This window comes from Meriones unguiculatus, chromosome 16 (assembly GCF_030254825.1).
Source record: "Meriones unguiculatus strain TT.TT164.6M chromosome 16, Bangor_MerUng_6.1, whole genome shotgun sequence".
NCBI classification, from domain to species: Eukaryota; Metazoa; Chordata; class Mammalia; order Rodentia; family Muridae; genus Meriones; species Meriones unguiculatus.
Window position 1 is genome coordinate 14,722,533 of NC_083363.1, and position 15,931 is coordinate 14,738,463.

The 15,931-nt window shown below is 46.3% G+C and overlaps 1 protein-coding gene across 1 annotated transcript in view; it reads right to left on the reverse strand.

The window, feature by feature from the left end:
* Positions 1 to 15,411, reverse strand: part of Ipmk (inositol polyphosphate multikinase) — a 34,383-nt gene extending 18,972 nt beyond the window's left edge. The window contains exons 1-2 of the mRNA XM_021655590.2: positions 15,273 to 15,411; positions 750 to 835 (exon numbers count right to left, since the gene is read on the reverse strand). Coding sequence (XP_021511265.1) covers positions 750 to 835; positions 15,273 to 15,411 — 225 coding nt within the window. The remainder of the gene's footprint in view (positions 1 to 749; positions 836 to 15,272) is intronic.
* Between the last annotated feature and the right edge of the window lie 520 nt (positions 15,412 to 15,931).

The window sequence follows — 15,931 nt, forward strand, 5'->3', positions numbered from 1 at the left end:
ACAAGTACAGAGTAGCAGGGAACGCGTACGCGCAGGTGCTTGGTCGGGCTTACATCCACAATGCATTATGGTAAGGATGCAACCGCGCTTTCTATATACCCTGCAAATGCAAAATGGGGGGTGGGGAGGGGAAGCCTGAACAAGAACACACACAAGCCTGCAAGCTCATGGAAAGAAAGTGGATCTGTGGCTGGTGGACAGGGAAGGTGGAGCCACGTGGCTAAAATGTTTTTGCAGTTAAGAAACAATTGGTGGTCACGGAACACTGTGAACGCACTAAAAACACATCCTGAGTCATATGATGAATTAGGTGTTAGGAATGAGCCCTTCTCCCACTGTGCGGAGAAACTCTGAAGTCTCCAAGAGGCAGAGCACTGTGCCTGAGGCAGGAGTGCCGTGAGTTCTCTGCCAGCCTTTGACACAGCAAAGCAAGCAAGCCTCTAAGAAGCTATGATAAAAGCGGTAACTTAGCATTTTGGAGTGACAAACTCTCTTGTTTAGTGTTTTTCAACTGTGGGTCACGACCAGATGACTGAAATCAATTCAGTGACTCAGAAGAAGAATCTTCAGGCTGTGAAGCAGAACAGAAAATACTGGGTTGCAGTAGGAACACTGGGAAGTAAGCCTTGTTTCCGTGAAGCCTGCTTGTCACGCTGGGACCCAGGACACGCTGTCAAACACATTTCTCACTGAGTCACAGCGAACGACAGAAGAGCCCGTACAGCAACGAAGCATCTCCTACCGCTTACCATGGTATAAAACTCCAGCTCTCTCGGGCCCCGCGGCGGTGGCTGCAGCTGTTTCAGAACTGTACCATCCGGGTGTTGGAGTATGCCTGCACAACAGAAATCGGGCATTCTCAATGCTTTGGTTATGGTACCCTGTTTCACAGGGCATGTCTGCTCCTGAAATAGCAGGTCAACCACTTTCATACAATAAAGGAGGATGGATCACTGTCACTTGCTCCAGAAGGTTTAACATTCAACCAACATTTTCAATATTTGTTACAAAGAGAGACCAGCGCATGCTTAAGCCCCTTAGCTTTATCACCTTCAATTCTTCTCCTTTAGAAAGATTCTCTTATGGACCCTGAATTTTCTAGAAACTTCTTAGTAATAAGACTTTCTATGATATGTTTATGGCTAAATTAAAAAAAAAAAAGCAGTAATACAAACCCAGCTCAGTTTTATAAACAAGAAAAAAACGGGTGTTTATAGTAGCCACATATGAATTTCATATTTGGCAATGTTTTGTAATTCTCTCAACTTCCCAGCTCAGATACACTGTGCACAGCCAGGAGAGGTCAGGAATGCCTTTTCATAATCCATCCATGCAATACAAGGGTCTTTTTCCAAGTCACTGTATGCATACCACCACTAGCCCAATCCATGTTAAGTAGGAGCTCTCAATACAAACTGAAGATCTTAAATCTTTATGTACTGGGATTTCACAGAACGATGACAATTGGAACAAGTTGTGGTTTACAGAATTTTATAAACTACTCCACTTGTATCTAGACTTCTTTTTGGCAAGTGGCATGAACTTTTTAACAATAACAAAAATAAATAATTTAAAGAATGAATCAAAGCAGAAGTCTCAGGCAAGCCTGTCTAAGATCTAGACATCAACAGCATAGGAGGAAGGGAGACTGTAAGCTGAAAGGAAAGCTTGGCTGGTAAAAAGATCTGGGGAACATCAGGATTAGTCTAAAAGGACCGACAAGAAACCTGTTTCTGAAGAAGGGAATTTAGGGCAAGGATGCCCTCGACTATGCAGCTGTGAGGAATGACAGATGCACAGCTGCCTGGGTAGAATCCCACAGAGAGACACCCAGGCATCAACTGCCAGCAGAGAAGCTCAAGGTCTTCACAGTCGAGAGCTGTTAGGGGTTGATCTGGTGCTGCCATGTATTCAAATGTTAAATACTGGACCCCAAGACCAGGTTGCATCCCAGACAAGCACATTCTCAGTCATATCAAGTGATGTTGTGTAAACTTTGCTTGCCCATATTCTTTGACTGGGTAAACAAAGTTGCTGACAGCTTATAGCTAGGCAGAAGAGAAATAGGTGGAGCTCAGAATCCTGGGCTTGTGGTCAGAGAGGAACCACGAGGTGACCATGGGGTGGTGGCACAGACAACACAGGCACAAGAAGCATGAGAGGAAGACACAGAGAAGGAATTTGCCATGGGGCAGTATGGATCATGAGCACGTGACCATGAGGGCTACCTGATAGAACAGAAGCACCTCAGGCAGGAACAATTATGACAAACAACGTGGGGTGGGTGTATAGATAGGAAATAGCAAAATACCTTAGAGGGTTATTGTGGCTTAAAGCTTTTATACACCGAAAAAGTCTCTGTCTCGATTATTTGGGAACTAGCTGGGGTAGAGAAGCCCTCTAGAGTGTAAATCCCTTCCACATCAGGGAGCTTCCCAGACACACTTTATTTTCAGGTGATCAGGCAACTGCAGCCAGCTGTGTGGAATAGCAGACTGGATCCCAGGCTACAACCCCACAGGAACAGAAGATCCTACAAAACAACCAAGTTTTCTGAGAGAACTAAAGATGGTAAATCTCAGTCCTGGTCGAAAGAACCAGATCCAACTAAACTGCAGCATCTGAAACCAAAGTCAAAGCAAGCTCGACGCTGTTAGGACAACCAATAAGCCATTAATTAACTAAGACAAGGCATGGTTCTCCTGAGCCCTGCGAAGACAGGACAGGCCCTTCTGAGGGAACAGCAAAACCACCTACCCTGCTTCCCAGTATTCTGAAAGCAGGACGTCCTGTGTTCAGTGGCAAATTACAAGGCATACCAGAGGACAGGAAGAATGGCGCATAATCAACAGATGCTGATGTAAGGTGACCACATGATTATCATTAGGAAGCAAGCACGTTCAACAAAAATCCCATGTATGCTACAGAAACTAGAGAAAAGTGCAGAGACGGAGAGAACCCAAGGAAATTCCAGAACTGAAAAACAAACAAGAAAAAAAAAAAAAAAAGAAAACCACAGCATGGAAAGAAAGAGAGAGAGAGAGAGAGAAAGAAAGAATGAATGAATGAAATATAGACAGAAAGAAAGACCACAGCATGTGAGGTGGAAATAAAATAATTCGGGCGTAGGTCAATAAATTATCATAGAAGAAAAGAGCAAAATGAACCTTAAAAGATGCCAACAGCAAGCAGGGCCTATGGTAACAGGGGAGGCTGGGGAAGGCCCATCACAAGTTCAAGGCTAGCCAGAGTAATATTAAGACCCTGTCTCAAAATAAAAGGGAAGCTGGATGTGGCGGTGCACGCCTTTAATCACGGTGCTCTGGAGGCAGAAGCAAGTGGATTTCCGAGTTTTTGCCTGGTTTACATAGCATGTTGCATGACAGCCCAGGCTACAGTGAAGTTTCATAGTAGTAGTAGGAGCAGTAGTAGTAATAATAAGTAATAATAGTTACAGGGAAAGGGGCCAGGAGTGCTGGCAAGTGCCTTTAGCCCCAGCTCTCAGTTCCTGGCCAGCAACAATCAGTCTAACCAGGGAAGGGGCAGGAGCATGTAAGGGTGCGTCTCTGAGGCAGGGGCATAAAAGGCAAAGTAAAATAGCTAAGAACAATCCTCTGGCAGGTCAGCCCCACAGGGACTAACACCTATGGCCTGTTCCAAGGCCATGAGGAAGCTGAAGCTGCTGTAACAAAATGCTTCAGATGGCACCTGAGATAAGCCAGTAAGTACTTCTTGTTTCCGCTCACAAGAAGCAGCTGAAGAATCCAAGCTCTTAGAAAGCAGAATGGAGGCTGACCAAGGCTGGCAGCAAGGACAGGCAAGGGTTCAGCAGGTACTCAAAGATGAAGACACCCCAGGGTGTCAGGCTGGGGCAGGAGAGCGCTCAGCAGCTGAGAGAGCCTGCTGCTCGGCAGATGCCAGGTTCAGCTCCCAGAACTGTCACAACTGGCTGCAACTCCAGCTCCAGGGGACCTGGAGCCCTTTTCTGCCTTCCAGGGGGAGCTGCACACACAGAGAACAAATAAACTCATGCAGGCGCACATATATAAAAATAATACGTTAACAAACAATACATTTTACAGTGTGCAGACTGGTACTACGGTAAACTATTGTTTGACACTGAGGCTTTTACCACGATAATCACGGTGGTAAGATCTTAGCATCTAAGAAAGCATTCAGAAAGATCACAGCAACAACTTATTAAAATGTCTGTGAAAGGAAGCCTGGTATGGTGGTGGCACATGCCTTTAATCCCACAACTCTGAGGCAAAGGCAGACACAGATTTCACATTCCAGGCCTACCAAGCTCCAGGCCAGAAGGCTTCAGAGACCCTTCCTGTCTCAAAAAACAAACAACAAAAACAAAAACAAACAACAACAACAACAAAAGTGCTGGGATTAAACCTGTGAGCCGCCATGACTGGTAAGAGAAGGAATTTTTATTTCAATCTTCTTAAGTGTGTGTACTCACGCCCAGGTACATGCTTGAGTGTACACCTGAAGAAATCAGAAAAGGGCAGAAGATCCTTTGGCGCTTGAGTTACAGCACTTGTGAGCTGACTGATGTGGGTGCTGAGAAAGTGATCTTAACCACTGAGCAATCTCTCTAGCACCAAGAAAAGGAAACTTTTCATATTTAAGAAAGACATTCCATAATGACAGGGCCAGATGAATAACATACAAAATTACAGACATGTAACAGGGCTTATAATAACACAGCTTCGAGATACAGGAGCAAAAATGGACAGAGCAATAAACAAACTCACAAAGACTTTCCTGGTATTTGATGGAGAAGGTATTGTAACAATATGTAAAGCCTAAACAGTAAAAAATTGACCAACAATATAGAGAAGCTGTATCCAGCACCTGTGACTGCAGTCCCAGCTGAGGTAGAAAAACCTGCACAGTTCAGTATGGTCTGGAGGACAGGACAGGAGGAAGAACACAGGAGTCCTTTAAGCAAGCCCCAAATGGACAAGGATTTGAACTGTGCAGAGGATGTCCTCAAACCACAGCAATAGCAAGACATGTGGGGAAATGCCAAATAATAGGAAAGTAACCAACACCACCGTAATTACAATGCATTGAAACCACAGGAGAAGGGAGAAAGGACTCAGTGTGTTAGCGAGAACAGCATGTCAACGTTTGCACAGTGCGGCTCGCAGTGAAATGTGTAGCTCTGAATATTTCTAACAGGAGCCGCTGGTGGATGGCTCAGTGGGTAAGGGCACTTGCTCCTAGACCTAAGGACCAGAGTTCAATCCCCGTAAACATGGTAGAAGGGAGAGCCTTCCACAAGTTATCTGCTGACCTCCACATGGGCACCCTGTCTATCCCCTACCATCACGAAATAAATGTAAAAAGAAGGCATTAGATATTTCTATCATTTAAGAAAAGGAACCACAGTGTGTTGTTACATAAAGAAAGATGTATTCAAATAAATACCGATGAACAAAAAGCCAACTCAATAAAACCTGGCTGTTGGGCACGGCAATCCCTGTACTCCATGGCAAGAGAGCAGGGTCAAGAGTTAAAGGTCAGCCTGGGAGACGCAGTGAGAACGTGTCTCAATAAATAATTTTGTCAGAGATCAACAGACAAAAAAAAAAAAAAAAAAAAAAATCAATGAAATCAAAAGTGACTGACCTAGGAAACTGGTAAACATCATGCTAAACAGATTAAGGAAAAAAGAAGATAAATGATCATTATTAGGAATAAATGAACATTCAAAGGGATGGAAGAGACATGAGGTTACCATCAACAAATGTCATAACATCTACAAAAGAAATTCTTCTAAACACACAGTATTAAAACTGACACAGGAAGAAACAAATCTAGGGGGCAGGGCCTGGGCAGGGGCAGCTGAGTTCCCCCTGCATGACGGAAACTCTGCATTTAATTAATCTTCAGCATTGAAAAGAGAGTGGGTAGGGGTGGGGAAAAGAGAATGCAAATGCAGCCAAAATGGCCTCCTAGTGACTGTTCCCAACACAACAATATCAAACAAACAAAAATAGCAATAGCAATCTCATCAAATTTCTCAGGAAACAAGATAGTACCTTTCTCAATTCCTTTTTGTTTGCTTTGAAGGCAGTCTAGGAGGGTTATGGTGAGACACTATTTAGCCTAGAATGACTTTGATTCCAGGCTCGCCTTGATCAATCTGAGTCAGCCTCCTAAGTACTATTCTCTATAGTCAGTTCTCCATATGAATGGTCCTCAGCCTGTGGGTTGCGACCCCTTGGGGGGTGTCATATAACAGTTGTTCTCATATTAGATATTTACATTAAGATTTATAAAAGTAGCAAAATTATAGTTACGAAGTAGTGATGACACAATTTTATGGTTGTGGTCACCACAACATGAGAAACTGTAGTAAAGGGTTGCAGCATCAGGAAGGTTGAGAACCACTGCTCTCTATCAAATAGTGTAACTCTGATTTCTAAAAACTCCAACAAAGGTGGCTAAAAAAAAAAAAAATCTATGGACCATAATCTCAAATAAACATTACCACAAGCGCTGGGAATAGCTTCCCCACACTGCAAAATTTAGGTATCCTAGTTCAGGAGGTTGGGAGAAAGGGTATCAAGAGTTCAAAGTCACCTGACTAAATAATGGACTCAAGGCCAGCCTGAGTTATTAAGACATTCCATCGTAAATAAAATAAACAAACGGGACTGGAGAGATGGCTGCTCTTCCAGAGGTCCTGAGTTCAATTCCCAGGAACCACATGGTGGCTCACAACCATCTGTAAAGGAATCTGATTTCCTCTTCTGATGTATATGAAAACAGAGCACTCATACACATGAAGTAAATAAGTAACATTTTAAATAAAATAAACAAACATAATTTGCAAACAATTTTTTCTTAAATGGTAAAGGGACTGGAAAGATGGCTTCGTGGTCTAAAGCACTTGCACTTGCTACTCTTCCAAAGGACTAAGGTTCAATTCCCAGCACCTACATCACGACTCACAACTCCAGTTTCAGAAGATCTGAAGCCCTCTTCTAGTCTCCATGAGCACCAGAGGTATGTAAGTGGAGCACAGACAAAGCAGGAGAAAAAAGAAAAGAAAAGAAAAGAAAAGAAAAGAAAAGAAAAGAAAAGAAAAGAAAAGAAAAGAAAAGAAAAGAAAAAAGAAACAACAATAAAAAGCAGAGGACAGGTGCCATGGCCTCGTGCCGACATGAGGCCATGTAGGATCAGCCCGAACTACAAAGGAATTCCAAGCCAGCCTAAGCTACAAGGTGAGACCCTCTTTCAAAAAACAAATTTTAAAAGGGTAAAATTAGGGCTGGAGAGATGGCTCAGAGGTTAAGAGTACGGCTGCTCCTCCAAAGGTCCTAAGTTCAATTCCCAGCAACCACAGGGTGGCTCACAACCATCTATAAGGAGATCCGGTGCCTTCTTGTGCCATGTAGGCAGAACACTGTATACATAATAAATAAAGCTTAAAAAAAAAAAAGTAAAATTAATACAGCAATGAACAGTTTTCCAGGGACAAGTTTATTTAGGATTTCAAAAATGAGAAAACACAGTACCACTTTGAGAAGATGGAGTCCTCATAGAGATGGGAGACAAGGCCCTAAGATGCTGCTGGGCTCAAACTACAAGCCGAGCCCACGCCCGGGGAGAGGCTGCTCAAGCTTGTGCATGGCTGGGACCCTGCTGCAGCCTCCAGGATGTGCATTCAGGCACACACATGCACACAGATAAACGCACATGACCCCGATGCATGAAGGCTGTTTCTTACTTCAGTCTGCTCAAACGACAAGCAGAACATGCCCAGCACACACACACCTGGAATCCAGATTCAAAATGCCACTCATCTCTAAAGACACAAACAGTTCCTTCCAGTCCCAGCGCCGGAACAAGGGAGACACAAAACAAGCATGCATCATCTTTTCATGCCAGAAACGGAGAAGATACTTCAAAAGGAAAAAAAAGGAAATGTCAAAAAGACACAGGAGCAAGCCTCCAGAAGCTGCCACTGTCCAAATTTAGGAGAATGGCATTTCGGTGATGATTAAAAGTAGCAGCAACAATATGGGTAATATCCGCTGACTGGATTCTGAGACATCCTGGTCCATCCTGGAAGAGAATGCACGAGAAGAAAAGTGCAATGCACAATGCCAACTGCTGGAAAAAGACAGGAGTACTTCCGGGTGTAGCCTTCACAGGGGTACATGAGTCTGGCAACTCTCAGTGGATGCTTGCAGCACTGCAGAAGTGAGGAAAGGGGTCTATGACACTCAAAGACTCCTCCCAAGTTACTTAATTACAACGGCAAAAAATGGCAACTCCGTGGTGGAAATGACAACAGCTGGGAGTTAGCCACGTGAGCAAGGCACTGGCAATGCCACTAAGAACTGGTACCTTACAACCCGGGGACACGTGAATTCACACAGCAAAACCAACTGAACCAATGGTTTAAAGGTGTGTGAAAATCTCATATCTCACATGCTGCATATGGGTCATGGCTACCTGGTAGAGTCCTGAACTTAGGGAGTGAAGGCAGAAGATGGATACAAGGTGATCCGCAGCTTCATGGTGAGATCCAGGCCAGGGTGGCCTCCATAAGACATTAAAAAAATAAAATAAAGGGTAGATGGCTCAGTGGACAGAGCACTTACCGTTCACGTGAGGCCCCAAGTTAGATGCCCTGAACCCACATACAGCCTTCTGGGAGGCAGAGCTGACAGATGCCTATGCCAGCTGGCTAGTCAGTGAGCTCCAGGTTTCGTGTGAGACCCTGCCTTACTGAATGCACTGGGGAGTAACAGAGGAAGACAACTGATATCAACTTTGGCCTGCACCACACAGATGCATGTATGTGCACACTACGTACACACACAGAGGAACATGCAAGGGTAGATGTACATAGAAAACACACACATGCAATTAAAAAAAAAAGAAAGGAGGCTGGGAAGATGGCTGGGAAGATGAGTAGGTTGGTAAAATGCTTGCTGGGTAATATGAGGATCTGAGTTCACACCTCCAGGGCCCACAGGACAGGAATGCCTATAATCCCTATGGAGGCTAAGGCAAGGGGCATCCCTGGGGCTTGTTGGCCAACTAGCCTAGAGCCCAAGTTCCTGGCTCAGGGAGAGACCTGGCCTCCCATACGAAGGTGGACGGAACTAGAGTATAAGATCCTACTTCCGAACACAATATACGCCCTCGCTGCAGGGCACAGAGAAATCAAGGTGGAGAGAGATCCTCTGGTTAGAAACTGCCCCTGTGCTGGCTAGCCCTCAGCTGTGCAGAAGGCACTATGCAGGCAGGTCTGGAGAACTGTCACTAGTTTTCTAACTCGGTGGTGGGCCTGACGTGTGACCACACCGACGGATGTGCCAAGTCTACTATGGGAGAAACCAACCACTTGTTTTCTTACTGGATTGAAGGCCCTCTCCTGGAAGGGAATTAATTTCTGGTACTGCTAGCTCAAGCTGGGAGGCCATAGCCCTTGTGGGGAATCCACTGTATGTGGTTTTGCTAAATAGACATGAAGTGCCCTCCAAAGCGCCCTTTAAGGATGTTTACGCCCATGGGGGAGGGAATAAGATGAATACAATACCAAGAAAGACACTCAATAGAAACCTCTGGCGACAGGAACTCCACAAGGAGAGCAACAGAACCAAAAAATCTGAGCACAGGGGTATACCAAGGACTATGCACGGAGTATGCACGGAGATAACCTAAGACCCCTGCACAGATGTAGCCCATGGCAGTTCAGTATCCAAGTGGGTTCCATTGTAATAGGAACAGGGACTGTCTCTGACATGAACTGATTGGCCTGCTCTTTAATTACCTCTCCCTGAGGGGGAAGCAGCATTACCAGGCCACAGAAGAAGATAACACAGCCACTCCTGATGAGACCTAATTGACGAGGATCAGAAGGAAGGAAAAGAAGACCTCCCCTATCAGTGGACTTAGGGAGGGGCATGCATGCAGAGGGTGGAGGAAGGGAGGGATTGGGACGGAAGGGAAGGAGGGAGGGAGGAGGGAGGAAACCACGGGGGGGGGGGGGGGGTGTACAAAGTGAATAATGTGTAATTACTAAAGAATTAAAAAAAACAACAAAGAAACCTCTGGCTACCACACACATGAACATGTACACATCACTTCTCACACATTTGCACATCATAATAAGTAAATAAAATAAATTCATGGTTAAAAAAGAAAAAAGGCTGGGCGTTTAACTCCATGGTTAGTTCACAAGATTATAGGTTCAATTCCCAGAACTACTTGAAAAACAAAAACAAAAACCAAAAAACAGTTAAGAGCCACTTCCCTGACACAGGAAATGACCCCTGGAATCTAAGACCTGGGTGTTATGGGTGCTGGTATTGAGGCTTTATAGCTGGCAGGCACAGATTTCAAATCAATGTTACTATAAAAAGGAGGGGAAAGAAATAACAATTAAAAAAAAAACTTTTTAACAGCTTCTAATCTCATAATCTCTCTATAAGAAGCCTGACCATGGGTCTGGAGAGATGACTTAAAGGTTGAAGCATTTACTGTTTGAGAGGGCCCAGGTTCAGCTCCCAGCACCTATATCAGATGGTTCAAAAATCACCTTTAACTCCAATTTCAGATTGATGCCCTCTGGCTTCCATGGGAACAGCATGAATATGGCAGAGCTAAGCTCACGGAGGTATGCATAGGCACATATACACGCGCGCACACACACACACATATTCGTGCAAATACAATAAATAATAAAAGACCTGACCTTGAACTCTTTACTGTAGGGTTGTTTTCTGTCAAACTTTGGGTATAGAAATTCTAAGAATTATATGATTATGTAGCAGAATGAATAGACTGAGAACATGGGAGTAAGGGTTCTCACTGGGGAAGAGGGAAAAGGCAAATTTAAGAGTCCAGAAAAGGAAGAATTTAGGTTGGGCTGAAACTGTAGCTATGCAGTTGTAATCAGGTGCATCCACAAAGGGCCTACCAGCAATGACACCCCAATGCCAACACCCCTAATACCCAGGTCTTAGGTTCCAGTCAGGGAACTGTCAGGGAAGTAGCTCTGTGGCCCTGAGCTCAATCAAGGAATTGAAGCAAAACAAGAACAGCATTTGCCACTAAAAAGGGAGCCAGGGCAGCTGGGGAGGGGTGATGCCATTGTACAGTAACTTGGAACGGAAAGGACATCCCAATGACAAAGTCTGTGTGGTCAGGCCTGACACCTGAGTCCCAAATGGATCATAAATAAGGATGAATGTACACAGAGGTTAAGAGGGGTGATTTTTTAGAAAGCTGATTATCAAGGGCAGGAGTAGAGTTAAGGGGAAAATCATAATTTTACAACTCTCTGTGAGACAAGAATCAAGTCAAAGTCTAGGGGTGAGGTCCAACAGTGGTCCAGATACCCACTCTGCCTTCCCACAGACAGCTTACTCATTCTGGGGATAAAATTACTAATTACGCAGTGAGAAGCCAGACCATGCTTCAATCAGATGATCAAAATTAACTGCTAATAAAGGTCAGACAGCTACCTTGGGTCTCCAGATGAATATTATGTTCCAGTCAGAAATTTACACCCTGAATCTCATCCTATGGAACCTTTGTAAACTCAGACAGGCAGGAACATTTTTCATAAAGTGTGTGATGCGTATTCTTAAGCACCAACACCATTCGAGAGAAAGGGTGAGGCTCGGTTACAAGATAAAGTGAAGAAGACGCATCTCAGTGCTGGAGGTAAGGATGGAGGGCTGCTGTCCTGAGGAACACGGGGTGGAATAAAACACATTATTCAAACGTGACTAAATGAGGATGAGGATTAGAACTACAAAGCTGTATCACTTAAATCCCCACATGCCATAAATACACTCTGGCTACAGAAGAGAGTATGCATTTTCTTAGGAAATCTACACAGAAGTGTCACTATATAAATGGCAGGACATATGCAACCTACTTACAGAAATTTCGGGGGGTTGGAGGAAGTCACGTGTGAGAAGGTGAGAACAGACTGGGTGCCATGACTACTTTTTTTTCTCTCTCTCTCTCTCTGCTGTTCCTCCATCTCCTCATTGCTTTCTACTACAGAACAAGGAGACCAATGATGCAAAATAGCTGTGAGGCTTCCTATCACCAGTGTCATTTCAAACCCTCATTTTCCCCACATTTCTGCATACCAAATTTGGTCAAGTAACAAATTCCTGCTTTGTTCAAAATTTCAAGGGCTTCTAAGTGAAACTAGTGGTATTTGATAAAATACTAAAACAGAAAAGGGATTGCACATAAGCATTTAAGAACGCTGGAGATTTAAAATTGATACAGCTGCTGCATTTTGGTGATATGACGAGCAATGCGATAGATATGGTATCCAGGGATGTCTAGCGCATCTTCTGCTACAGCAAACACAAGTGCATCCAGCCAGGTAAGCAAATTCTGCTATGTGCAGTCTGCAGAAGACAAGTCTCTTCAAAAGACTGAAGTGGGGTGAAGAGGAGGCTCCTAGACGGCCGCCAGGCCACCAGGCCACAGCGTGTTTAATGAGGATTAGTCCCCCATCGCCATCAAGGAACATAAAGGAACACGGTTTACTACAAGTTACTGCACAGGTCAGAAACAAAACAAAAGCCCAAACAGCACGCACCACCGTAGTACCAGTGAAGGTTCAGAATGCTGTCAAGGAGTGGTTAAGTGCTCAGACACAATGTCCCAAGAACGCGGGGAATACAGCCTCGTGGCTTAACCCTAGGAGGTCACCGTGAGGGGCACTACACTTTTCTTTTTCTAAAACATCATGAATGTTTTTATCATTTTCAGAAGCCAAACATTTGGTACCCACGAACTAATGTTTGAATGTTCTCTGATGAAATACGATCTCAGCAGAACAAGTCCTTGTTGCTCAAGTACTTGGTTTCTTTTTTCTTCTTTTTGTTTTGTTTTGTTTTAGACAGTGTTTCTCTCTGTGTAGCCTTGGCTGTCGTGGACTCACTTCGTAGACCAGGCTGGCCTTGAACTCACAGAGAGCCACCTGCCTCTGACTCCAAGGGTGATGGAATTACAGGCGTGTGCCACTGCAGCAACTTGGGTTCTTCTAAGTTCCATGTTTTCATATTTTTAAATTAACAAAAATCAACATTTTTTTTTGAAGATAAAAATCAATCCTAAAGTGAAAAATTCCAGCTATGGAGTGAGAGTAACAGCACTTAAAAATGGTAAGAAATGCAGACATCCACAATGTGTTCCCAGGTTTAGGAAGAACCAAGGCAGTACAGAGTACAGTCTAAAACCAGTGGTTCTCAACTCAGGGGTCATGACCCCCAAACACCCTTTCACAGGGGTCACCAAAGACCATAGGAAAACATGAATATTTACATTACAATTCATAATGGTAGCAAAATTACAGTTGTGAAGTAGCAATGAAAACAATTTTAAGGTCGGGGGTCACCACAACATGAAACTGTATTAAAGGGTCGCGGCACTAGGAAGGTGGAGAACCCTGTTCGGGGCAATGTGACTGTGGAGGGGCAATAAGAAACGGCTGAACTTTGAACTGCTGACTACCTGCTATCTAGTTATGAGCGCGGCAGACGAATGTTACGGTTTACAGTGTAAATATCTGAGAACCCCGAGCAACAAACACCAGACTGCTGACGCAACATGAAGAATTTGTTCTCTCAGTCAAAAGAATCTAGCGAAACAGAAAAAAAAAAAAATCTTAATACTAAAATTGGAGACTATCTTCTCTGAAATCTAAATTACAGATTACAGATAGAAATCCTGTCCAGGGGCAAACCGACTCCAGATATGATGCACAGGAGGAAATATCTCAGCCAAGAACCTCAAGTGAGTAGTTTCCTAACTCTGACACAGTCTGTCAACATTTCCTGCACGTAGCTGGGCTCCAGTGTGTGCCTCCCACAAGCACGAAATATGGCAGGTGTTGCTTTGATTCACCCTATTGACGGGATGTTTAGCCAGGCTTGTCTTTAATGCATTACCTTAGCAGGCTCACACCTACACCCTCAGCCACTCAGGAAGACGGAAAGGTCGAGGCCTGCCTGGGCTACACAGTGAGTTCCAAGTAGCACTTGGGGAGCCCCTGTCTTAAAGGGAAAAAGGAAAAGGAGCGCTGGGGGTGGAGGCCAGTGGTAATGCTCTTACCTAGCCTGTCTACGGTCTTAGAATCAATCCTCTAAACCACTGGAGAGAGAGAGAAGAGAGAGAATTACCTTACCAGCCTAAACCTGAATCACTTTATCAGCAAAACAAACTGTCTCAAACGGTTGTTCCAGGTCAGATATCTGTAAGAGTCCCAAGTCCATCCTACTCTCCATAAGTCCACCGCACCCATCTACTGTGAGTACTGGGTTGGATTACGTACAGCCCTGGAGTTGACCCTGTGCTGTCCCATAAATCGCGAATTCACAAAATACATGGCAAATGCCGGGGAACGGTCTATAAAAAACGAACAAGGAAAGAATGCATATTTTATATGTGTACTGTTCCATGAAACAGCGGGGCGTGTAGCCTACCCAGGAGGCAAGGTTCTGCACAGCCGAACCACGCCTCCCAGCGCAATCAAAGACTCACAGAACCCTCCTCAAGGGACAGGGAGTGATCCTGGATGAGCCAAGGCAAGTTTAAAAACATATAGCACTTTGTTTTTTTCTTCCCCTCCAGCGATGCAGCTGCACCGGGCAGAAAAGCACAGGATTAGCACCGTATGCAATTGGGGTCCTTTTGCAATTACTATTCCCGGTAATAAACAGATCTCGAGGCTCCAGGAAGAATTTACTTCCCGGTCCAGGAAAGAAAACCAAGTTCCTTATTTTTACTAACAACGCCTTCTCCAATCAACACTCGCCTTCCCTGGGGCGAAAAGGTACGCCTCTCCGCGCCACCAGAAGCCTGTGGCTGTTCCTGGGGGCGCCAGGCTTCCTACCCCCGGGGTCGGGGGAGCGAGGAGGGCCCTCAGGACGGCAGGAGCCGAGAACTAGAGGCTGGGGATACAGGGGGTAGAGAACAGTGGAGGCTGGGAACGGACGGGTAGGGAACAGAAGAGCCGCGGACAGCTGTGACCGAGATGGGAGGCCGGGGACCGCCGGAGTGGGGACAGAAGAGCTGGGGACAGCTGAGACAGTGATCTGGAGGCCTGGAACTGCCGGGGTGGGGACGGTGGAGGCCAGTGACTGTCGGGGTGGCGACGGCTAACCCCAGAGGACCACCGAGGCTGGGGACCGCGGAGGCCGGGGACTGCTGGAGCGGGGCACCGCGGAGGCCGGGGACTGGCCGGACAGAGCACTCACCCACTTTGTCCTTGCCGTACATGTGGCCAGCCACCTGATGCGACAGCGGCACGCAGCCTCCGAGCAGGCGCGGCACCGGCGGGCTGTCCCCGGTGCTTCCCGGCGGCCGCAGGCGCAGCGCTGGGGACTCGGCGGCCATCGGGGCGGCGACACTCGGCGTCAGGCGTCAGGGAGGACCGGACGGCACCGCCCGCGCAAGCCCAGCGCGCGGACCCATGCCGAGGCCGCGCCGCCCGCTCCGCGGCCCGCACTCCGAACCCCGGCCGCCCGCGCCCGGGATAAGGGCGCCGCGGCCCCGCCTCTGCCCGCCCCTTGCGAGCCCCGGCCAGTACAGCACCGCTCTGAGCATGCGCAAAAGCTCCTCGACGGGATCCGGCGCCGCCGTGCTGAGCATGCCCAGAGGCTACCCTACTGGATCCGGGCCAGCGCCGCGCGGAGCATGCGCAGAAGCCACCCGCCGAGACCCGGTTCACCCGTCCAGGGAGCCTGTCCAGAAGGTTGACCAGCACCCGGGCTCCGAGTCTGAGTCCGCGGCTGACCTGCACTGAGCATGCTCAGAGGCTGCAGGAGGGGGTCTCTGGTCCCACCTGCCCACGGCTTGATTCCTCACCGCCACCCCAGGGCTTCCAGGGTGCGAACAGGCGTCCGGGGTCTAGACG